General features: G+C 40.1%; 1 protein-coding gene across 7 annotated transcripts in view; it reads left to right on the plus strand.

Moving 5' to 3' along the window:
- CLIP1 (CAP-Gly domain containing linker protein 1) overlaps positions 1-26,396 on the plus strand; it is a 188,891-nt gene that overhangs the window by 63,169 nt on the left and 99,326 nt on the right. For 4 of the 7 annotated variants that reach the window (XM_033954228.1, XM_033954230.1, XM_033954233.1 and 1 more), the window contains exons 9-11: positions 4,171-4,275; positions 12,059-13,003; positions 14,373-14,489. In XM_033954228.1, coding sequence (XP_033810119.1) covers positions 4,171-4,275; positions 12,059-13,003; positions 14,373-14,489 — 1,167 coding nt within the window. Of the gene's footprint in view, positions 1-4,170; positions 4,276-6,404; positions 6,432-12,058; positions 13,004-14,372; positions 14,490-26,396 lie in introns of all 7 variants that reach the window. The other 3 variants (XM_033954232.1, XM_033954235.1, XM_033954231.1) reach the window with 2 other exon arrangements.

Here is a 26,396-nt window from a genome sequence, read left to right on the forward strand (position 1 = left end):
ACATTTATCTAGCTGAAAACACCTTAAATTTTTTTTTCTGTTTGTTCTATGAGAATACAATTGTGTTCCTTCTTTAAAAGAACATACCATTTTTTATAGACAGATTTAAAGTATACTTGTGAGCTAACATATAAATGTCTTTAAGCTGGACTCTGCTTCTCCCAGCTGTTGTGCTGAGCTCCCATGAAAGTGCTACGTAAGTCAGGTGAACAGGTAGATCCTGAAGATGCTCAATGTGGAGACATCCCATGTTGCTCCAGAACCTATGCCAATAAACAAAATGCTTAATTGTACTTAAATACTAACTGAATAATCAGTTCTTAAAACATTAATTTTATATTTATATGCATGTTGCTTTTGGAGCTTTGACATAAATGTATAAAAGTGTATATAATGAACTAAATGATAACTTAATGATAATGTAAACCCCTTTGTAAGAGAGTGCTTTCAGACAGACCTTTTGTTTAATAGTGTCAAAATACTACTTATTCATACATATGTAAATCCATTCATAATGATGGTGGGGCAATGCTCCTTTAAAAAGGAAAGCAGTTTCAAAGGACAGGAATTCCAAATTTATATGTTAAGTAAATTAAATATTTGGTGTGTGACTGGAACAAACTCTGTTCCATATTGTTGAAGGGCATTTTTATTCCTCCTTTCCCTCATTCCCTCCTTCATTCACACAAGAAATCTCGTACTAATTGCTAAGGTACAATAAAAAGTGAAAACTCGTTATTTTACATTGTTCCAACCAAATTGATTTTAGAAGTAAATCTTTTTCAACAAAGAAGGAAAAAAGAGCAAGATTATAAATCCCTTTTTTAAATTTTAAAATGTTTTTGTGAAACTGCTTCAGTGACTTCAATGACTTGGATTTCCTCTTCCAGAATATACTTCCAGTAGGTTAGCAGTGTATCTATATAAAGAGGCAAATTCTATAAACGGCATCCCGATTGTAGGCAATGGAAGGCTTCCTACTGCTGTCTAACCAGCCAATCAGGATGCATGTTTTCTAAAAAAAACAAAAAACGCCCCGAAGCAGGCCACCTACACTGTAGGCATCTGTTGTGGGTGCAGGGAGACGCATCAGGACACGTAAGCTTACCCAAGGCTAGGCATGAGCATGGTTTCGCTTGGATGTGGCCTTGGGTGAACTTAAGTGGCCTGAGGGCCGCGATAGATGCCTGAAATATAGGCCAGCAAATTGTTGTACTACATTTCAAATAGACGCGGCCACTCCAAGTGCATCCCAGAAATCACTGGGAAGGAGGCCTAAGACTTTGGTTGACTCAGAGGCCTAAGGCGCCTTAGTCACCTGGGCCAGTCAGGGCCTTAGGCCCCTTCTCGGTGCATCCCAGGATGCACCAGGAAGGGGAAAGCCTGCCATTGTGAAGAGGCTGGCCTGCTGGCCAGAGGGAGTAGGCATCTCTCCAGATGGCCTTACTACAAAAAGGTACCGGGGGGGGGGGGGGTTTGAGGTGCTGGGGAAGTTTGGGTCTTGGGAGGTGTCGGGGTAGGGGTGGGGTTCAGGGGTATCCATGTTTGGGGGATCATGGGTTCAGGGGGCCCTGTGGCAGGAGGGAGTGGGCATCCCTCCTGCCTATCGTGGTTGGAGGGTTTACAGCATCCCTCCTGTCAGGGACTTCGAGTGGGGGTTCAGGGATGTTGGTAGGAGGGAGTGGGCATCCCTCCGGACAATCTCAGGGCATGGGTATTCTCTAACACTTAGTAATAATAATAACAGTTTATATACCACAGGACCATGAAGTTCTATGCGGTTTACAATGATTAAGAATATACAAATTGAGTAGAACTAACAAAGTTAAAGACTAGTGACTGACAGCTCTAGAGATCAGTTATTGTGGGAAAGATTGTGCAAATCAGTACCTAAGTACTTCTGGAACAGATATGTTTTTAGGTGTCTCCTAAATTCCCCATAAGTGTTAGCAAGCATAAGTAATTGTTCCAGATCTTTACCCCATAATGCTGCCTGATATGAGAAAAGATGTTGATGATGTCTTTTAAATTTACATCCTCTTAACCGGTGGAGAAACAAAGTTCAAGTGTAAGCTTCTCTTGGTTGAGAAAGAGAAAAGGTCTGTTACATATTTAGGGGCTAAACCGAATAGTGCCTTAAAGCAAAAACATCCAAACTTAAACTTCATTCGTGCCTCCATCGGCAACCAGTGCAGGAGTTGGTAGGAAGGAACCTACTCAACCGAAGAATTAGACTAACCGCTGCATTCTGCACCATTTGTAATCTCTGCATATTCTTCTGGGAAATTGCCAAATGGGTGAAATTACAGTAATTAAGTTGGCTCAGTATAAGGGATTGTACCAAAATTCTGAATGATGAAGCATCAAAATAAGCTCTGATAGACCGAAGCTTCCATAGAGTAAAAAACCCCTTTCTAACCAAAGAGTCCACCTGGTCTTTCATGGTTAGGCCCTGGTCCAATATTACTCCCAAAACCTTCATAGTAGGTTGAAAGGGGTAACTAAGTTTATTGATGCACAGTGATGTTTTAGTATCAGGTGGGTGTAGCGAAGCTACAAAGAACTTTTTTTTCTGAATTAAGCTTCAGTCTAAATTCAGTCATCCATTGTTCCATCAAATTTAGTACTTCTGTTGCCTTAGGAGTAACTTCAGAGAGAGAGGTAGCGAATGGGATAATGATTGTAAATTCATCTGCATAACTAGATAATTTTATCCCCAGCTGGGTCAGTTGCGCACCTAATGATGACATGTAGACATTGAAAAGCAATAGGGATAATGGTGACCCCTGCGGAACACCAGATGGATTACTCCAGGTATCAGAGAGATTGTAATTAAAATGTACTTGGTGCAGGACATAAGGAAACCTTGGTACTTGGTGCGGGACATAAGGAAACCTCGGAACCAGTCTAACACCTCTCCTCTGATACCAATTGTAGGCAACTAAGCATTGTATCAATTTCCCATGGTCCACTAAGTCAAAGGCAGAACTCATATCAAATTGCATAATCAGGGCATTAAGGCCCTGCTAAACAAGGAACGTAAATTATCCAAGATGGCCGCAATTACTGTCTTGCTAAATAATAATAATAATAACAACAGTTTATATACCGCAGGACCATGAAGTTCTATGCGGTTTACAATGATTAAAAGATGGTGCAGAATGAGTGAACTTAACAGAGTTAAAAGCTAGTGATAACAGTTCTAGGGATCAGTTATTGTGGAGAAAGAGTTGTGCGGGTCAGCTGCCTAAACAGAGGTCTAAAACCTGATTGAGTTTCATGTAGAAGAGAGAACTGATCTAGATAGTCCATCAATTGGGTATGGACCAATCCTTCTTGATTGCGGCAGGGAGATTCCCTTGAAGTTTCATGAGGTTGGCTAATATTTCGTGGGTATACACTTGTGTGAATAAAGGAGTGGTGACTAAGACGAAAGGGTACTTGGATCATTTCTCCCCTCAAGAGTAATTGGCTTATTACACAGTATATCATGCCATTTGCTTAAGCCAACTTTATTAAGCTGGTTTCATATGTCCTCTTGATCTTCTAGTATGATTGAAACAGCTTATTTTACCATGAAATGCTCTGAGAATAGTGTGATGACAGTTAATCTCAGAAAAGAGGGGAAATGCCTTATTAATGTTGAAAAAATCAGTTTCTGATTGTTTAAGGGTCACAAAACAAAATACAGTACATTATATGCTCTTATTCTTACGATCTGAAAAATTATTAGAAGTACTTCCCAGTAGAAAACTTTAAAACGATGGTGGGGGAGTTTGAGGGTTTTGTTGGGGTTTTTTTTTTTTAGTAAGTTCTTATGGGAAGATTTTTCTAAAAACTGCATTGAGATTAAACTTTTGGTACCAGTGAGGGAAAAGGGGTTTATAACTTATTAAAATATTAACTAATTTGTGCCGATAGTTTCCTTACTTATCAATGTGACTTACACTGGCTGCATGATCACCCTCTTTCTCTTTTCTGAACTTCACTCATCCATTTTCTCTCTCTTTCTTTCATCCAAGCATTTCCTTGAACACGTTTCCTACTGCATTCTCTCTGCTCATGAGTGGTGGAAGGTACTGACAGCACGGCCTGCATGGCTCCCTCTTCTTATGCTGGCATGTGATGGTGGCACTGTTGTGTTCTCTTCCTTTCCCTTTTTACTAACAGACGCAGACCAAACTGGAGCATGCCCGCATTAAGGAGCTTGAACAGAGCCTGCTCTTTGAAAAGACCAAAGCTGACAAGCTCCAGAGGGAGTTAGAAGACACTAGGGTAATGGTTTTCACTATTTAAATACACAAGACCTGCTTTAACATGGACACGTCCTGGTGAAACATTCACTGCCTGGTGCAAGTCCTGTAAAAAGAGATTACCTGACCAACAGCTGCATTAATAAACTGGCCTGGAAATGACTTCCAGGACTAAAATCATGACAGATAATGCGTGTACATCTTAAATAGGCTCATAAAGACTGACCAGAAAAGTGTAAGGTAAGGATATATTCAAATGTTAATGTAGGATTGAACATGATCTGTAAATGGTAATGATTTTTTGTTACAAAAATCTGGTATGATTTGTGAAATTTAAAATATTAGTTTCACTATGTTACTACAAATAGCTTTTTTGCTTGTAATGCACAATTGTAGCTTTTTTCAACTCACAGTAGGCATAGTGAGGAAACATTTGCTTACACTAATTGCTTAGATAAACTGGCTATGAGTATCCCTTGCATGGCCTATGGGGTTTTTTTCCCCATAATGATCCAGGGAATGCCTCCTTCACCTTGCCAGATATTTGAACCAACACCACAAAGACTTTTATAGTCTTAACATAAGAGATTTTGGTGGTGCTCAGAATATTTTACTTCTGTGAGTTTTTCACCTGCAGCTTCCTTGGCTTTTGAAATTCAGAACCTGCTTGCTCTTTAAGTTTCTGGTTGCAACAGATGAGTTTGTCACCTCCTTTTTAGACACAGAAGGCCAGATTCTGCAACCGGTGCCGGTCACAGAATTGAGTCTGCGTGTAAAGTAGATACTGGAAATGTAGGCCAGGGTTTTACTGGCCTACATTTCTGGCACCTACTTTATATGAGAATCACATTCACAGGAGCTCCTAATGGCACCTATGGTCACTTCTGCACAAGCCACGCCTACTTTGACCATAAGCACCTTTGTAGACAAGACATCAAGTTTCAAGTTTATTTAAATTTGATGGTTCGCTTAACATTTCTAAGCGAATTACATAAGAAAATACAATTGGGGTAAAAACATTAAAAAAAAGAAAATTAATATAATTGTTATTTTAAGTTAAAAAACAGTGCTTTCTTATCTGACAATACGGACAAAACTGGATAGGATTGGGAAAGAACATTAGGGAAAAAAGTTACAATATTTTGTTTCCTAGATAGAGGAGAAGAGAGTTGGAGGGGGAAGGGTAAAACAATAAGGTTGGGATATAAGTAAAATCAGAAATTTTTAAATTATCAGAGAGAGAATAATTTTTATTTATTTTTTTTTTTTTAGAGGTTAAATACAGCTTTAAAGAGGCTTGTTCTGCAGGCAGCTACACAGTCAATTACCACGTCGTTTATTGACAATTAAATCAATTAGGTGGGGGTGGCAGGACACCTACCACTCCCTAACTTTCAGCATCCCTACAAGAATCAGGGCCAGAGTGAATTTCACTGCAAAACCAGCCACTATATTACATTTTGCTTAGGTAGTTTTTAGCTCTACCTTACCATAGGACCTCACAGGCTTTCATGAAATATGAAGACATATTGGTAGATTTTTATAAACTTGTACTAGTTTGCATATTATAGAATTAAAATATGAAGCCCCCTCTAAAGAGTTTTTCACAAACAAAACAAAACAGGAAGAGCCTCCTTGAGTAAAGTCACACAGAATGCGTTCATATTAAATGATAATATTCCCAGCAGAGGTAATTGTAGCTTAAATTCTATACACTTCTCCCTTCGTATTCGTTGTGTTAGGGGATTAACAGAACCGCAAATACTGAAAAAACGCGAATAACTTTTTTATATGTTATTTGCTGTTTCTATTAAAAACCATCGTGAATATGGTGAAACCACGAATAACATGGTGGGAGACCTGGCCTGTTTCTGAAGGAGAGGCAAAACACGGTGAAGAAAGTGCTGGGAATCAGCAATTTTCTCTGTAAGCACTTGGAATCAGCAATTTCTCTGTGCAAGCTGATGTAATATGGGGGGAGGAGCCAGCAAGCTAAAAACCGTGAATAATCGAAACCGTGAATGCTGAAACCGCGAATAAGGAGGGAGAAGTGTAGTTGTTCCCCCACAGCCACATTTTTTGCTTTAATGAAGATCCAGGCAATAGGAAACATTTTTTAGTGCTGCTGTTTATGCATTCTGTTGTTTTCAGGGTAAATCAAGCCCCAGTTCTGTAAAGGTAAGTATCCTGTATAGATCCCATGCCTGGTTGATGAATTTTCACAGATTGCTGTGGTAGAACATGCTTTTTACATCTGTGTACTCCAGAGATCGTTGCATTACTTTGCACTGTTCAGAATGTGACTCCTGTTTTCTCATATGCATGATAAAACACATGAAATTATAAACCAAAACCACACAAATAGAAAATTTGTAATATATTAAGACTGCAGATGTGTACAGCATGTCTTATCCTTTAATCTTAGCTTTTATTATTTAATAATGGGTTATTGCTCAGGCCTTGTTGCCTCTGGTACAAGGTTTAATGCCTAACTTTTGTCATTTCCTGCCTTTTCTGGTCCAGCTAATGACAATGGTTCCTTTTTCTATATGAGCATAGAGCAGTTCATGTTCTTGTACAATTCCACTCTATTCCTGAAGAACTGGGTAGTTAATCCCATCTTGCGAGATCTCTTTCAGAATGCTTCATTTGCATAAATTTGCTGCTCCAATTTCTAGTTGTCTTCCTACAAGTGAGATAGTAGGAGCTAGTCTTTTCTGCTCGTGTTTATTTTTCTTTATGTGAAATCTTATTTGTGCTGCAGAGGATCCCCTTGGGGGGACAGCTCTGGCTGCGGGAGATTGCAGAATTTAAGGGGCAAAGTCTGCCTCCATGGGGTTGACTGCTTTGCAGTACACCTACCTGGACAGTCTGCTTTCTCAGTTTGGGTGTTCGGGGGACCAGTCCCTTAGGAGCATAGCTTACCCCAGGTTTGTCTGCTAGTGGGTTTGAGTGCAGGCTGCATGACTCCATGGCAGTGTATCCAGGATCGGGGCCAACTGCGTTCATCCACCCATTAACATGCATGGGTTCTGGGAAGAATGGAGGTCTTCGTCTGGTGTGTTAGGCCCGAGAATGCAGTCAGAAGATACTGGAGTCCAGGTTCTGGGCTTCTTGAGGCAGAGGATCTCCCTGTAAGCTTCCATCTTGCAACTCCCAACATACAACAGGCTGTGAAATCGATTTTGGAGGGTCTCCAAATTTAAGTTTTGGGTGGTTTAGAGGTTAGTCCTAGGTCCCCACCCCCTAAAACCCCAAAGTCACTATTTTTTATTTTTTGATGTGAGTTTACTGGGCCGTTTTTAATGCTAAAATCAATCCCATTGCAGCCATCTTGGATTTTCCTGATTTGAATTTAAAGCCTCAAAACACCTTGTTTTTTTGTAAGAAAACAGGAGGGATGGACTCCTCAGAGAAGAATACTTTGGATTCATGCTCTGTTTGCAGCATATGGCTTTCGGAGGAGCATCTGTGTTCCACATGCTGCATGGCACGTGAAGGGAGTGGTAGCATCTTCTTTGGGCCCCCCTGCCTCGTCGGGGGGTTCTGGTGTATGGTCCATCTGAGGGCCATCCAAAAAGTCTAACATGGAGCCGAGAAACAGCGCTGGTGCATCCCTGGCAAAATGCAGCCTTGATTTGGTGCCACAATCCTGTAAAAGTTCAAAATAGGGTGCAGAGGAGTCCTCTGCCCCTCAGAGGCAAGGATCAACCCCTGAATTTATTTCGGCCCTGTTAGCGCTGGAGGTTTCTCCCCCTCTAAGCGCAGGCTTTTAGCAGAAGAGCCAGGGAACAGTCTGCCTGCAGATTATTCTGATAATCTGGATGATGTTTTTATGCCTTTAGTTTCCTTGACAGGTACTTCCACGGTGGATGACAATGCTGCGGTTCCAGACCTGCAGGACCCAGATCTGGAGAATTCTTCAGCTCTAGGGTGGGATCCCACTGTGCGTTGACTGTTTAAACTAGGGGTGCCCACACATTTTGGCTTGCGAGCTACTTTTATAATGACCAAGTCAAAATGATCTACCAACAATAAAATAAAAAAAAACCACAAAGCACACTTTACGCAGAGAAAATGTTAATGATCATTTGTATTTGGGGTTTTTATCAGAGGTCAAGGCAGATGACTTTAAAATATGCAATGTCATCTCAGTAACAACTATACAAAAATAGACAAATATAGCCCCTCTCCTTTTACTAAACCACGATAGCGGTTTTTAGTGCAAGAAGCTGCTGAATGCCCTGCCCTGCTCTCAATGACGTCGGAGGTGAAGTTTTGTAAGTCCGGCGCTTGTACGCGCCAGGCCTGGCTTGGGGAAGCAGCAGGGAGAAAAAGATCACAAAGGCAACACGATCAACTCGCGTTGCCTTTGCGATCTACTGGTCAATCGCGATCGACCATTTGGCCACCCCTGGTTTAAACTGTCAGCACTGATGGGGATGATTCTGGAGTCTCTCTAGGAATTAAAACTAGAGACTCCTCATGCTTCAGCAGTGCAATGCTTTTATGAGTAGTACAAAGCCTCAGTCGTCTTGTTTTCCAGGCCATCCGGACATCATGAAGATGATAGCAGTTTATCCATTATCCAGCTCATATCATCAGTTCATCAAGTTGTTTCTGAAGTAAGATCAGGTATGGAGTAGCAGATTCAATAAAGGAGAACCGAACCCTCCCCTTCTCCCCCCGGGTAACTGTGGCTGAAAAATAAGATAAACTACAAGAGAGAATTGGGAGCTTCTTCCAGATGTAGCTCCTGAAGACACTTTACAGTGAAACACAACTCTGTGTCAGGATAGACTGTGTATTATTCTACAAGGAAGGCACGGGACTTTGATTAGATTTTTTGGGTGAACACAGATCATCTTGGATCCTTAAGGACTCAACTACATTATTAGGAAGAAGGACTGCAATAGTAGTCTGATTTGATGAACTGGTGATATGAGCTGGATAATGGATAAATTGCAAGTAATGATGGCACAGTGACCACTGTAAAGTTGTTTGATTGTAGGGGTTCTCGATGTATATATTTTTACATTTTTATAGTGTATTTATGAGGTATGATAGGCTTTATATTTAAATTATAATTACAATTAATATTGAAAATTAAAGCATTTTAGAAATATAAAGATAACATAACATAAAAGCCTTCTTCTATACCGCATAACAGTAAAGATCTGTGCAGTTTACAAAACTAGGGCGGGGCCTTAGGTACATAGGCCATTGGCCATAGGAGTGGCCTTAGGCGCCTGGGCCAATAAGGCCTTAGGCTCCTGTGGGATGGGCCGGAGAGGGGTGGCCACCCTCATTTTGACGGAGCTGGGCCTGCCTGCCGGACAGTGGAAAGACCCAGCCAGCCAACTTTCAAGGTGAGGAGGAGGGGGGTTGGGGGGTTTCATTGGGGGGGGTCCGGAGAGGTGGGGTTCATTGGGGCATCTGGCAGGAGGGATTGGGCCCCCTCCTGATGGCAATTCGGGGATGGGTAGGGAGTTTCATTGGGGGGGGTCCGGCATGAGGGATTGGGCTCTCTCCTGCCGGTATTCTTTGGGAAGGAGTGGGGGGTTTCGTTGGGAGAGTCCAGTAGGAGGGATCAGGCATCCTCCTGCTGGCAAACTTCGTGGGGGGGTGGGCGGTGTTCAGGCAGGAGGGATTGGGCTCCCTCCTTCTGCAATCTACGTGGCGGGTGGGGCGGTCTTTGGGCAGGAGAGGATGGGCTCTCTCCTGCCACAATCTATGTGGGTCGGTGGGTGGGTGGTTTTCAGGCAAGAGGGAATGGACTCCCTCCTGCCACGATCTACACAGGGGGATGGGCAGTCTTCAGACAAGAGGGGTTTGGCTCCCTCCTGCCATGTTCATTCGGGGAGGTGGGGGGACTGGCAGCCACAACTGCTATACTTTTCACGGCAGGGCCGCGTCTACAATAACCCAGTTCTGTTACTGGTGTCTGTAACATGGACGTTGGTTACAGAATTGGGATTATTTTGGGTGGGTGTAGGTCCTATACAGAATCTGGGCCTTAGTGCAGGCTGTATCTCCTTGTTTCATTGTGTATTCTGTTTCCATAAAACTGTTTGGATTGTTTGTTATGTTTGTTATTGATTTGCAATCAAAGGTTTGGCAGACAATCAATCTCAAAATCATAAGTTGTCAATTACCATCTATAGATAATACTGAATATGCTTTAATTTAAATCACACTTGGGGATTCTCAGAATGTGGCAGCACTCCTCACTGACTCCACCAAATCGTGTGAATTCTATCGTGATGTATAACAATTTTTTAGTTTAGTTTTGTGTTCTATATTATTTCTATTGAATCTATTTCATTTCATTCATTATTTTGGTTCTCATAATGCAAGCAATCTATAACTTAACTTTGCAATGTTGTTGCACTGGTCCCTACCAACGCGTTTCAAGTTATGTGCAACTCAGTGAGGAGTGCTGCCACACTGTATTATGTTATCAGGGTGGCATTCTGAGAATCCCCAAGTGTGATTTAAATTAGATTAAAGTATATTCAGCATGATCTATAGATGGTAATTGACAACTTATGCTATTGATATGAGCAGATCAGATTTGTTTCTGGGGGAGTTTCCCCGTACCCCTTCATCTTCTATGTCCCCTTCAGGGATTGCTGTCTGCTTTGTCACACCCTGGAAAGAGGAGGGCAGTCTAGAGGTAAGAGAGGAGGAGCAAAATTATGCAAATGAAGCTTCCTACAAGAGATCTTGCGAGATGGGATTGACTACCTGGTTGTTCAGGAATAGAGAGTGGATTTACAAGAGCGAAGATTAGCAAGGTAAGAACCTAATCTTTCCAAATAAGTGGATCTGTAATGTCTTATTTCTAGTGTTCAGTTGTGCAATTCTGGCATTTTTCTATGTACTTGCTGCAGTCATGATAATGAGTAGAAAGTAGATGTCTGAAATAATCATGGTTGCATTTACTAACATATATTCTTTTAAAAGATGGTTTAACAGAAATGGATTGCATTTGTTTTGCATGCCTTATAATAGGTTTCTCTTTGAAAACTTACTTGAGTTACACTGTTAGAAAACTACCTGTATACTTTGCTGCTAGTTTAGTGAAAGCTATCCTCAGTTTGTATATATACTAGTAGCATATATTGTAATCATGGCATGTGTGATTTATTTTGAAGTTGATGCAACTGGTAATATTGAACATTAGATAACTGCTTTTCACACTGAATAGTAACATTTTATAGTGCCATTAAATTTAAAGGAGGATCAAGTTTTTTAATTTAATTAAAGCATATTGCTTTCAATGAATACTTACATCTTAATTTACTTTATATTTCCCCCTCTGTTTCAAGAGGACAAAAAAAAAAGACTTAATAAATTCGATTGTAAATGATTTCCAGTGCAGACACTGATTTTGGAAATAATGTCTATTTTAGGATCAATATTTTTTCATACATAGTTTTTAAATTGATATTGCATCAGATGTTAATATTGGAATTAAATTTCTGTAGTGCTATCCGATCCCATTGGAAGCCTACATGTACTGCAACTAATAATCTTGAAATTTATTTCTTTGTCCAGTAATATTCTTGTGTATCGCAGGAAAAAAAAATTTGAGGAGGATTCACATATTTGTAAATTCTTTCAGACTTTGGCCTGTCGTGGTGTTGACTCCAGAAAGCTGATAATGAATTATCTACACAGGTTTAATTCAGTGATTTGAAGATTTTTCCCTAGTAACCTATATGCTCATTTTGTTTTTCTCTGTACACAGAATTCATGAATGAAGTATAAACATTTTCTTTTTAAAATGATGTTGATCTTAGGTGGCAACAGTTTCTGAGAAATCTCGCATCATGGAGCTAGAAAAACACCTAAGTCTACGGGAAAAGGAAGTTGCAGAGCTTCAGCAGAGACTAGAGTCTGCTAAACCAGTTGGAGATGTGGACACATCTCTTTCACTATTGAAAGAAATTACATGTTTGCAAGAACAGATTGCATTAGCAAACCAGGAGCACCAGAATGAGATAAACAAACTGAAAGGAAGTTTAGAAAATACTGAAGAGGCTCATAAAAAAGAAGTCAATACGATGAGAACTAGTATGGAAAAGATTTCTAAAGATAATGAAACTTTGAAAAGCAAGCTGGACCATGCCAGCAAGGAGAATGCAGATGTGATAGAGCTTTGGAAGTCAAAACTAGAGTCTGCTATTGTTTCACATCAAGAAGCAATGGAAGAACTTAAATTCTCTTTCAGTAAAGGTATGGGTGCCCAGACTGCTGAATTCTTTGAGACGAAGACTCAGTTGGAAAAGCTTAAGTTAGAACACCAAAATGCAGTAGAGAATTTAAAAATTAGCAAAGATACTGAGAGATCTGCTCTACTGAAAGAGATTGATGCTCTGAAGAGTAAGCATTTAGAAGCCACAGAAGGGAAAGAAAAAGCCCTAGAAGCCTTGAGATCCAAGCTGGAAAGTGCAGAAGAGCAGCACTTGATAGAAATGGAAGACGCTTTGAACAAATTGCAGGAGAGCGAAATAAAGGTAAAGGAACTAGAGGCATTGCAAGTAAAGTGCAAAGAGCAAACAGAGGTTATTGATAGATTTACAGCTCAGATCAAGGCAACTGAAGAAAAGCTTTCAAATCTTGATGCACTACAGAAAGCCAATTCTGAGGGTAAATTGGAATTTCAGACACTTAAGGAGAAGCTTGAGGCAGCAGAGGTGCAAATAAAGAAAGTAGAAACTGAGATGGTCTCTCAGAGTAGCAAGGTTTGTATCATCATGCTTCTTTTTCATTTTATGTTAATTCACTTTTATGTTAATTTCATGGTTTAATTTAAGCAATTTTCATTAAAATGACTGATCTGTTAGAGCATGATATTTCTCTCTGTAGAAGTGTAGAGGATTTGCACTCTGTCTTTTGACTTTTTATGTATTCCCTTAGGGCCAAATTCTATTAACGACACTCTTAAGTTAGGCAGCAATAGGTACCCTTTCTCCATCTAACATTAAAAACCAATTAACAAGTGATTTTAGAAATGTAAACACCCGCTGGCGCTTCCCAAAACAGTGCCTTGATCGCATCTACAGAGGCACCTTAGAACACTTAAGGTCGAAGTAGGCATGGTTAACGCTGGAAACAACCTTAGTCATTAATAGACATGATTCATGTCAAACATAAGTGCCAGAAATGTAGGCCTTCAAAATCCCTGGCCTATGTTTCTGCGCCTATGTTTGACATGCACTTGGCGAGATTTGCCTATAAAGTAGGTAGCAGGCATGCCAACCTCTCTCATATTCATTAGGAATATTTTGAAAACCCAACTGGCTGGGGGTCCCCCAGGATTAAGAACTACTGATGCTGTAGTCAGACTCATTTTTGGCCTAAAGAAATTTGACCACATTACCCCTTTCTACCGGGATTTGCACTGGTTGCCAGTAGAGGCACGTGTCATCTTTAAATTGGGCTATATCTACTATGGAGTATCCTTAGGTCAAGTTCTGCAGTATCTGGCTAACTCTCTCCATATTTCGACCCAAAGGTTCTCTCGTAAAACACATGCTCTTTTCACATTCCCACCCATTTCAGGCTGTAAATTTTAAAAATATCATGAGCGCATTCTTTCTTATCAAGCAGCCACTTGGGATAAGGATTTCAAACAGTTACTATTGCCTCTATTTCTTATTTACATTTTAGAAAACAATAAAAAACTTATTTGTTCTCCAAATTTATGTGCAACTAACCACTAACTTTTAGGTTTCTCTTTTCATTCTATTGTAGTTTTATTATTTAATCTTCTGTTAACGGTTATGCGATTTAGAAATTGATTTTATGTCTATGACTTAAGTGAACCTTTATGTTCTTGGAAATTTTGCCTTTAAACAAGATATTGAGACTACATAATTAAGAAATCTCATGCTTTACAGACAGAAAACAAAGTAAAGGTTATGTTTTGTTTTGTGTATTTTTTTTGTTTTTATTTTTTTTGTACCTTAGGCTTACTGTTTGTCATTAGATTTTTGGCTAAGATGTTTTATTTTTCCGTCAGATATGTTTAGTTTCTTTTGCACTTGAAATTAGTGTTATTTTTATTCCTCCATTCTGTTTCATTTTACTTTGCATCATAATCCTTGTTAGGCATCTGAGGTAGCCAAAGAATTACAAGAACGAGATGAAAAGCTTGTTAGTCTTGAGAAACAGTTGGCTGATGGGAGTCAGGTTAAGGATTCTTTGGAGAAGGAACTGCAGGATTGGGTAAGTTAATTGTTTGAAACCTGCTTATGGAGTGATTTACTTAGCTAATGAGCTTCAAGCTTATGATGGGATTTGACTATACATTGAAACTGCTAACCCAGTATACCGGTGAGAAAGATGTAAAGTGTATAGGGCACCTCAGGGGTGGTAGCAGGTATTGTAGACATGGGGATTCAGAAAAAAATACAGACCAGGGTGAGGAGAGGCGAAACCATGCCATAAAAGCATGTGTCCAAAATGTATAATGCCAATGTAGCTGTATCTGTTTATGTATTTTTAACTTACTTGCTTAGGCTATAAGCAGGCTATAAGTGTACAACCTCATTGATGGCCATCTTCTCAAATTCTCAGAAACAGTAGGGGTTGTCTGGGATAGCGAGCCTAGCTTTAAACCTCAAATTAATGCCGTTCTCTGCTCAGCTTTCTTTGCACTTCATTGAATTAGATTAGTACAATCCACTCTCTCACATGCTCATTTTGACCTGTAATTCACACACTTGTAATTTCTCTGATCGACTATTGCATTTAATTGTACACAGGACTACCTCTAACCTTACTTAAAAGACTACAACTTATTCAATCTGCGGCCCATAAACTTCTCTACTAAGCGCACTGCTTCAATCACATCACTCCATTATTAAAGCAAGAACATTGGCTTCCACTATCAGCTTGTAGCACCTTCAGAATTCTAACTCTAGTGTACAAATCACAGTCCCATTCAGCACCATCGTACCTTAATAAATTGATCATTCCCTATCATCCCTGCCACTCATTACACAGTGCTGACAATAATCTATTGGCACTTCCCCTCCCCCTCTTTCTAAGATCTTCTTCCAATCTCTCTGCTTTCCGTTATGTCAGCCCCAAGTTATGGAATGACCTCCCTCTCCAATTCAGAAATTCACCCACCCTCCATGAATTAAGATTTCAGAAAAGACTACTAAAAACACATCTGTTCCTACAGTCATTCGGCTCCCAGCCGCACATTCATTAAGCCTACTGTCACTTGTCTGCATTACTTTTGTTTGGATTTTGTTTGTTGATTTTTTTTATTTTTTTTTTTATTATTACTTCCAGATGTCTGAATTTATTTGATTGTTATGTGGGATTATGGTATTTTGTATATGTTATTTGGATGTAAACTGCTTAGATGCCCTACAGGCTACTGGCAGTATGTCAAGAGAATAATAAAATTTAAAGTTTCAATTTCTTTATTATTCCATGATAATGCAGATACAAAAAGAGAAACAATACACAGGAATATCAATCAACATCAAAATCACAAACTTCTAAACCAACCCATCCTACCCATAAAGTGTCAAGCAAAAGTATATCTGCTCAGCAAGAGGCCTGGGCTCTTATGGACTCCCAGCAAAAATATCCAAAATCTATTCTGCCCTCCCTCCATTTCTCATATAACCCTGCATTTAAATAGTTAAAAAATACAAGTCTGAATGGAATATCCAAATTAAACCAGTGTTCACAAATGAAGCTCATTAAGGTTAAGTAAATTTAAAAATATAAGAAAAAGGTGAGAGAAGAGAGAGAAGAAAGAGGAGTATTCTTTTTAAGGAAAGCAATGCTTGCCTTAACTTTTAAGGTCTTCCAACAGACATTGTCCTACCTGTCAAGCTTCATTTGGACATTATTTTGGTATTGGAGGCTGGCACTTCATGCATTGTTATTTGAAAGAGCCTTTTGCTACAGAAGTAAAATGTGTTGCTGGTGAAGGATGTACAGAGAGAAAAGATCTGCTAGGTCTGTTAAAACAAATAAATCTGGCACAACTTTTAACAACATGACATTGAAAAATATTAGGGTTTTTTAAAAACTTCTTTATTCATTTTTAAAACTACAATTGTGCACAAGAGATAATGCATTTACATAAAATATTAACATTACAGCACAACAAACTTATTAGAAATAATGACAAGAATTATTTTCCCTCACCCTTTTATCCAAATAAACAACAAATCATAAAAATACCTGTAAACAACCTATCCATACCTCCTAATCAGTGCCAAAATATACCCCCTCCTCCCTCCCCGGATGTGTATGTTGTCCTCATTTATATAAATAAATAAATCCTTACAATATTTAGTTAATGGCTCCCAAACTTCCATAAATTTTTTATAATATCCTTTCTGAATAGCCATGAACTTTTCCAATTTAAAGACATAACATAGGGATTCCCACCAGAACAAATAATTTAATCTGTCCTGATTTTTCTAATTCTTTAAAATAAGCTGTATGGCAACCCCCGTCATTATAAACAAAAGTTTATTTTTTGCCAAAATTTGACTTTTTGCCCTCATAGATGTTCCAAATAAAATGGTATCAAATGATAGTGCCACTGGATTTTCTAATAAATTATTAACTTGATCCCAAATAGATCTCCAGAATTTCAGTATCAAGGGACAATAGTATAGTAAATGATCCAAAGTCCCATCTTCAAGATGACAATGCCAGCATCTATTAGACTTGGAACTATCTACTCTATGTAAACGAACTGGGGTCCAAAAAACTCTATGTAACAAAAAAACCATGTTTGTCTCATAGATGCAGACATTGTACATCTCATCCTCCAAGACCAAATTCGTGGCCATTGAGACGCAGTAATTTGATGCTTTATCTCAATGCTCCAAATGTCACGCAGACCAGTTTTGGGGGTTTTGTGGGTTTTTTAGGGAAAAATATTAGTTTTACAAAACTGGAGTAAATGCTAATAGGCAGACTGTGGGATCTTGTCTTTTTTTTTCCTTTGTTCTTTTAGAAATCTGAAGATTTGGCAGACTGGTTTCATTCCATGCTTCGGTCAGCATCCCACAGCCTGCTGGTTTCATTTTTGCAATGTTGGACATGCTGTGTCCTCACTACACCAGTCCATAACCTATGGGTTATGCCAGTTAACCAGCAGATGATAACAGAGAATAAGTGCTGTGAGCTCTATGCTATAAGGGCATCATTCATCCTTAGCTCCTTGGTATTTTTCTTCCTCCCACAGATGTTGATGGACATACCATATAGCTTCTGAAAAGTTTCTGAAACGGCTCCTGACCAAGTTGGAGAACTTGGGGATCAGCTGAATGAGAGGGTACCTCTTTGAGGTTTAAGCTCCAGTCAAAAAAAAAAAGTGTGAAATTTTTGAATGGAGTGGGGGTGTTGACTCAGGAGTCTTAAGTTTTTCTGCTCCTCCTCTCCTCATGCTTCTTCCTGTACCTGGACTTTTGAAAGAGAAAAAGATTGAAAAGAACCTTAAACCACTGCCAGTTCCATTAGATTTATGTAGAATTAGAATTGCAGTTGCAGGTGAGCGTTTTCTTTTCTTTGTGGTTTTATAGGCTGCAGCTGTTTCTCTAGTAAATGCCTGGAATAAATTCTGGATGCATATTCAGGAGGCCTCATTTGAGTATGCTAAACACTGCATGCCTTGTGGTATCTGGCATAGCTTCCTAGGACAGTGTGTCTTCTGTTGCAGCAGTAGATCTTCCACAGGTGCAGATCATCGAGGAGGCCAGCAACAAGCACTTTAATTATGTCTGGTAAGGAAGGAGATATTTTATCTGTTCCAATTCAGTTCCACAATTGTTGTGTAGAAGGTTTGGAAAGAGCTCCTATTCCTGATCTATCTGCTACTATAGGAGAGGACACAGCCATCGTTCATTGCTTGGAGGTTCTCAAACCATACCCCTACCATCATTGGAAGTCCCTGAGAAGCATGCGATGCTTTATCACAATGCTGCTGAATCTCTGGGAGTAGGAGTCCCTTTTTCCCAAAAAATCCCTTTACATAAATCCTTTTTTTAATGAAGCACTCTGAGGTAGCTCAAGGTGGAGGAACTCTTCCCTCAACTTCCAATTCTGCGTCAAAGGGTATAACAGCAGTGCTAGATGGTTGAGAATCCCAATCAAACATTACAGCCATAGTCTCAGTTCATGGAGGGTCTGTAGTATGCAGACCTGGGTCCTTAGTGGAGCATTTGAAGGAAAGCAAGATCCCTGTAGGAGAAGGGAAGATCTTTCATTAGTGATTTCAGGATATTTTGAAGCCTTGAGTTAAGACTCTTCTGAACCAGGAACTAGCATTGAAAGGGGATCCCATTCTGGAGTTAATCTGCAAGTCCTCAAACAGTTTTTCGGAATCAAACCATTCAGGCTCTTATTTCAGTGGAATGGGACACTCCATAAGCTGGACTAAGGGTAAGAAGAGCAATGTCCAAGCTCTATCTACTCTTTAGTACCTGAGGAGAAGGAAAATTTGAACAGCCTTAGTAACAGTTGTTACCAAGAAGACTACCATACCAGTAGAAAAAAAGTTCTGCATTTAAAGATGTGCAAGTTGGATTCCTTGTTGAAAAATATGTTTGATGTTTCAGCTCTAGGTTTTCAGGAGGTGATATGTAGCACCTGGGGTCTAGGTCTTGTCTGCGTTGGTATAAACAGGGAGAGAGCATTGCTCCTTTAGAAGACTTTAAGGAGTCAGTGGACCCTGCTCATCTAAAAATTAGTCTAGCTTATGTGGCAGATGTTCTTTGATCTCATTAGAATATGTGTAAGAGGTACGGTAGTGTCCATATCAGCCAGATGTCTCCTATGGCTGAGACTTTTTCCAAGATCTCAGTAGACTACCCTTTTGAAACAAATTGTGATTTGGAGAGGATCTGAAAAGACTGGTGAAGGACTTTGAAAGGTCCCAACCCTCAGAGATTACCTAAAGATATGGTCAACTCAACATAGTTCTCTTCATGCAATGCTAGCTTTGTGAGACAAAAAGGACAGACTGGGATGGTTTGGAACATTTCAGCATTCTCATTTTCAAGGATGCCTGTCATCTCTTTTGTAGTAACAGAAATGGGGAACAACCAAAGATCTTAATTCTTGGGCACCTCTCTTTCCTCCTAATGATGGTCCATTCCTTGCAGGGGCAGATTGGTAGCTGACTGTCTTTGTTAGGGAATGGGCCTGAATTACCTCCAACCTGTGGATCATGGATATAGCTATGCTGCAAGTTGGAAATTCTCCAAACCTCACAGAGATGCATTCTTTCTGCACACCTCACAGCATCCAAGTGGACTTTCTCAGCTGACTGTCCTTTGATTCAGGAAATGGGAACTCTCACATGTGGTGTTTGATCCCATAACATGCTGTTGGAACCATCCATTTCTAGACCAAATGGCAACAAAAGTCAGTGCCAGTTTTTCTCGCTTCTTCAGTTGAAGAATATCGGTTCCAAGAATCTGATCAACTTGCTACAGCTGTGGTTATGGGAGAACCTTTTGTATGTGTTTCTACTACTCTCAATGTTAAATTGAGTGTGTTAGAAGATCACATCTCGCCCAGATTCAGTGACTGGTAGCCCCAGATTGGCCCAGGAGACTATGATACATAGATACCTGTCTCAAGAAAGATCAACTGCTGTACCTTCCACAGAAGAGGGGCCTTCTGATTTAGGGTCTGGTGGTCATGGAAGATCTTCTGTCTTATGGTACAGCTCTTGAGCAGTCGGACTTGAGGTGCTGTGGGATATTCGGACATAATTGTCATGCTGCTTCAGGCTTGGAAACCACCTCTGCAGTATATACAATTGTCTGGTGTGTATTTGAAGTATGGTGTGCGGAGAGGGAAATTTCTTCATTTGTAGCATTGATTGCTCACAGCTTTGCTTTTCTTAAAAGTTCAGGTAGCAGTCTTCAGGTTGCTGTTGAAGGCTCTTGGTAGCTCACCCTTTGAGCCCCTAAGAAGTGACTTTAAGGACCTCGCCCTCGGAACAGTTTTCCTGGTGCCTATCTCATTGGCTCAAATAATTTCTGAATTATAAGCATTGTTGAGCAGTGACTCCTTTCTACCATTCACAGAAGCAAGAGTTTTAATTAAAATAGTTCCTTCTTGTCTCCAAAAGTTGGGTGTCATTTCATGTGAACCAAGTCATCTATCTTCCTTTTCATAAGAAAAATTGTGGAGATGACTTTTAAATCCTTACATTTTCTAGATGTGCATTGGATTCTTCTAAGATACCTTGAAGTGACCAATGAGTTCAGGAAGTGGGATAGATTGGTCATTCTCTTTGGAGATTCCACAAAAGGTAAATAAGCTGCTAAGGCCACTATTGGCCACAAGCATAGAGAGGCAATTCTTTCGGCCTATATCTTGAAACCCTATATTTCCTAGGGCATCTAAGCATATTATACCAGGAGTGTAATGATAACCTGGGCAGAGGGTCAAATGGTGGCTCTGGTGGACATTTGCTGGGTAATGATAGGTTGCACGCTTTTGCAAAGCATTACTGGCTGAAGTTCTGCAGACAGGAATTTCCAGGTCCCATCTATCTTGAAGAGTGCACTGTTGCTTCCCTCAGGGTATGGACTAGTCTAGTGAGAATGCTAATTTTCTTTCCTTTAGTTCTCTCAGATCAGTCCATAAGCCCTCCCTAGTGTCTCAGCAGGTGTAAACCGCACTCAGAATTATTGTAAGTTTGCTCTAGCATTGTTACTAATTCAATGTACAGTTGTCAAATTTCAGTTCACTGTTTGCTTAAATAGTTAAAAACAATATATTATTTAGGTAATTTTTAATACTATATCTCAAGCGGAAGGAAAGGCACAGGAACCACTGCATTGTCATTCAAAATACTAAGGCGCTAAAGCTAAATAGTTCCCTTATAGGGCAGAGCTTACAGCATTTATAGTCTATTATTTATATTCTGTTCAAAGCGGAAAACATACATAATTAAAATAGAGTACAGATTTAACACAGCTCTTAACATCACAAACATTAAATTACACATTTCATTTGGCAGAAAAGATGCTATCTGCTTGTTGATGGGCATAACCCCCAGGTTCTGGACTGGCCTGGTGGGACAAAAAAAAAAAAAAAAAAAAGAAAATTAGCAGGTAAGATCTAGTTTCTCCTTATAAATTTGTGCTCTTATCTGCATACAGCCTGTGCTTCTTTCCCCAAGGACAAACAGGATGAAAAATCCACACTGATGGGTGATGTCATCCAACGGTGCCCTGCGAGGGACCCACCCTCCAGCAACTTGAAGTATCTGAGGGCAATGCACCACATGAATGCATGCTTTCCTACCCCTTGCTGTTGTATGGGGCTAGATCAGTCTTTCTTTTATTTTTCCTCCTGTAGAACAGTAAATTTGTGTTTTTGGCATCTTCCCGCATCCTGTGTCGTTCTCTTCTGCAGTCTTCATCTTCATTTTCCAGCTTTCATTATTTTATTATGTATAAATGTTTGGCTGGGGCCAGTGTTGCCTTCCCCTTTATTGTCCCAGCCAGGTTTTTGGTACATTGCAAGCTTTCTTCTTTCCTTACACAGTATAACATACACAATATCGTCATTGTCCAGACCTTTGGAGAAGGAAGTATATCACCCATCCCTTGGTGACTTTGCCCAAAGTCTGACCAGCAGATTAGTAGACTGAGGGCAGGGTTCCCAAAACTTACCATGCCCTTAACATGGTCACTAAATCGGTTCCAACCTGTTTACTGTGCCATTATTTTACCAGCTGATTGTCAGAAGTCTTTTCCAAACTTCCTTGCAGTCTCCGACTCTGCCATGCAAATGTAGTGTAACGAGGTCATTTATATTAAAATGGTAGTAAAATGGGCTCATCAATATTTAAAGAAGCAGTCTGAGCGATTCTGTATCATCACCGGGTTATTCCCTAACCTCGTGCCACATTTGCGGCCAAAATTATCAGACAGTGTCTGAGCTGTCGTAGCCTTACTTTTCTGTTCAGTGCCTGAGCACTGATTAGCTCAGGCACCGACAGGAAAGTATGGCTTGATAGCTCAGACCCCCCCAATAAAAAAATGACCCCTGAATTGAAGGACAGCATGAAGGATGCCCATTCCCTCCTGCCACCAGGGTCCCCATCCCCTCAACAATTCCTGACATCCCTGGCAGGAGGGATGCCCACTTACCCAACAACTCCCTAGGCAGGAAGGATGCCAACTCCTTCCTGCCACCAGTGATTCCCACTCCCGACACCCCCAGCTAGAGGGATGCCCACTCCCTCCCGCCACCACCACCACACCCCAAATGACAGTATTCCCAGTTCTTTTTTCCTTAGTAGTTACTTTTTAATTTCATTTTCAATCTTTTTCTGTGGTTCACTAGATCCCTTAAGCCTCGAGTGTCCTGGTCAGGATAATATGTTTTCCAAAATCTAGTTGTTTGATTTCACCTTGGCTATTGTTCCTAACATGTCCCTGAAGACTCCCAGTGGTTTAAAAAATTGTACCTAGTTCCTTATGGACCCTCATAACTAGTGCCTGCAGTGTTTGGGCCAGACAATAATCTTTCTTGTAAACTGTCTTACAGATGTCAAGAAATAGTATTAGAGGTAGTGAAAGAACAGAAATGTATTTTTGGTGCAGAGAAGTCCAATCTATCAACTTCTAAAGGCATCAGTCGTAATGAATCACCGAGCTGCTTGCCTCAACATCGAGCATTAGTGGCCACTGGGATCAGGTATCTTCTGATCCCACCCTGAGGATAAGGATTCAACTTTGTCCTCATGAGTGGAGGCCAAGAAGCATCTACACCAGTCCTCCTTGATGCAAGGTATCAAGCGTACTGGGACATTGATACCCAAAAAGCACCTACATCGTGAGGGCTCCTCACCCTTGAAGGAATCGTGCAGGTATGACCACCTCTATCAAGCCAGGACCAGGCCATCAGTTCATGTTGCAAGGACTTTGAAAACATGTCTACACTGGCAGAGCCCCAGCCTTTAGTGATGAATCCAGTCCAAGAGAAGATAAGATGCCTCCTGACTTGATGCGATGCAGAGGCATTGAGAGCTTCAATGTTGGCTCTAGTGGAGCTTCAGCCCATTCTTGCGACCCATACCCTGCTTGTCACACTTATTAAAGCCGATTCTTGTCCAGTCCTCTGGAGGAGGAAGCCTTTTTGGGGCACTGTATATCGCCCATCCCTTGGTGACCCTGCCCAAAGTCTAACCAGCAGATTAGTAGACTAAGTGAGGATTATTTCTGTGACTGCTTTGAACTGCTTCTGTGAGGCACCAGAGCTCCTCCCTTCACCCAAAAGAAGAAAGTCACCACTTGAGCCTTCCTTTATCCTAGGACAAGCAGGCAGTATATTCTCACAACCATCCCACCTCCCATAGTTGGCTTCTTAGCTTTTTTTCTGAACTGGTGGTCCCAAGAGCCAACATTGGGCGGGAAAGCACTGGTGCATGCATGGTATAGGCAGTCTCGAGACTTGCAAAATAGTTTAAAGTAACAGTACACTTTTACACTGTCCATACTGAATTCTATGGATGGCATCACCCACATGTGAGAATATCTGCCTGCTATCCTCGGATAACACCTACTAGTTGGAAAATGTTGTGGGGTGCCACAAGGTTTCACTTGACATCCCAATATTGTTCAACATTATGATTCAATCTTTGAGTAAGGCACTTAAAAACCAGTGTATTCAGTTACATTTATGCAGATAACATCAGTATTAACTTACCTTTTAATAATAAGAATTCTGATTGGTCTGCATTAAAGTTAGTGCTTGATACCGTAGAGAAATGGGATACAACCCATAAGTTGAAGATAAATATAGATAAAACTAAGTTTCTTTAGCTAGGCCCATAGATTCAGGCTAGATCGGATCTTTTATCACATTTTGGCCAAAGTAATTACCCCTTTTGATACGCAAACTAGAGTTTTTGGCATTCAAGATTTATTGAGCTTGGAGAATCAAGTTAATCTAGTTAGTAAAAAAATCATTTTTTTAAGGAAATTATTGGTAATTCGGAAATATTTTTATACTTTTATACTTATGGTTCAATCACTTATTCTTTCTCAGATAGACTACTGTAATATTGTTTATTTTGGATGCATTAAGGGATTGTTGAAAGATTACAAAATGTGCAGAATACTGCAGTGAGGGTAATTTTTTCCATCTCTAAATATGATAGAATTACACCACATTTCATTAAATTACATTGGTTGCCAGTAAATGCAAAGATTTATTTTAAGCTTTGTATTATGATTTTTTAAATTTTATATAGGGCCAGGTGCCATATTATTTAGTGGAATTGATTTCATTACTAGCAGGAAGACCAGGTCATATTGTATGGAAGCAATTCTATCTGTTTTTTGTTTGTTTGTTTAAATGTCTTTATTGAATTTCATAAAATACAATAATTCAACACAACAATTAATCTAATGACATTTAAGCCCTTCTCCCTTCCACAAACAAAATTGTAAAAGTAGACAAATTGGGAGTACAAACCAGAAAGACAAGTCAATTAGCATGTATTCTTCAATAATCAACAAAAAGAGCCCAAACCCTCTTAAAATATCGAACTGAACATCGCCTAACAGCAGCTACTTCTTCATATTTACGCGTAAACAATTCTATCTTCATTTTCCCTCGCCAAAGACAATTAGCGCTCCTTTTATCAAGCCGCGCTAACGGGTTTAGCGCGCGTGGCTTTTTAATCACGTGCTAACCCCCACTCTGGCCAAAAAACTACTGCCTGCTCAAGGCAGGCGTTAGCGGCCGGTGGTTTAACGCGCGCTATTACGCGCGTTAAACTGCTAACACGGCTTGATAAAAGGAGCCCTTAGATTGTTCAATGGAAGGCATTCTTTTTTTATCAGGCCCCTTTAATTTGGAATGATCTCCCTACTTTAATAAGATCAGTAGGTCAATATATTGTTTTTTGAAAACTTTTAAAAATATTCTTATTTTAAAAAATTATCATTTTGAAATTTATTATCTTCTACTATTAATGTTCTCTTAGAATATTTGTCATTGCATTATATTTAACTGGGTTTGTCCCCAGTAATAGAAATATATTATTATGTAGCATGTATAATTCTTTGTAACATATTTAACTGTATACAAAATTCTATGTAACAATATGTTGCCTGTAACCCACCTAGAACTCTAATGAGGATTCGGCAGGATATAAGATTACACTTAACATAACATTCTGTCCCTTCCGGATTTCATACGCTAGGTGTTCAATCCCAACCCGCAGTTCGGGTGTTGCAGAAATCCACATCTTTTCTGAACACATGTGCCCCCGCCCCCCTCCCCCACAAAGGCTGAGAGACAGCAAACAACCTTAGTTTCAATTTCTGCAAGCAGTCTGAGCAGAAATCTTTGCTGTTGCTCTGCTTCTATTTTTTATTTTAAACATAGAAACATGGAATATGACGGCAGAAAAGGGCCATCAGCCCAACAAGTCTGCCCACTCGAAGAACCCTCCCCTCTAAGCACTTCCTCGAAGTGAACCCACATATTTATCCCATTTTTTCTTAAAATCAAGCACGTTGCTTGCCTCAATTACCTGAAGTGGAAGATCATTCCAACGATCAACCACCCTTTCAGTGAAGAAATACTTCCTAATGTCTCCATGGAATCTCTCACCCTTGATTTTTAACGGATGCCCTCTTGTTGCCGTAGGTCCTGTAAGGAAAAAGATGTCTTCTTCCACCTCAATACGGCCAGTAACATATTTGAACGTCTCTATCATGTCTCCCTTCTCTCTGCGTTCTTCAAGAGAGTATAGCTGCAACTTACCTAGATGTTCTTCATATGGGAGATCTTTGAGTCCTGAGACCATCCTGGTGGCCATTCGTTGAACCGACTCCATTCTCAGCACATCCTTTTGATAATATGGCTTCCAAAATTGAACACAATATTCCAGATGAGGTCTCACCATGGACCTGTACAACGGCATTACAACTTCAGGCTTTCGGCTGACAAAACTTCGGATGCAACCCAGCATTTGTTTAGCCTTGGATGAAGCTTTCTCCGCTTGATTGGCAGTCTTCATATCTTCACTAATGATTACCCCTAGGTCCCGTTCTGCCATAGTTCTTGTTAAGGTCTCACCATTCAGGGTGTAAGTTCTGCATGGGT

This window comes from Geotrypetes seraphini, chromosome 8 (assembly GCF_902459505.1).
Source record: "Geotrypetes seraphini chromosome 8, aGeoSer1.1, whole genome shotgun sequence".
Taxonomy (NCBI): domain Eukaryota; kingdom Metazoa; phylum Chordata; class Amphibia; order Gymnophiona; family Dermophiidae; genus Geotrypetes; species Geotrypetes seraphini.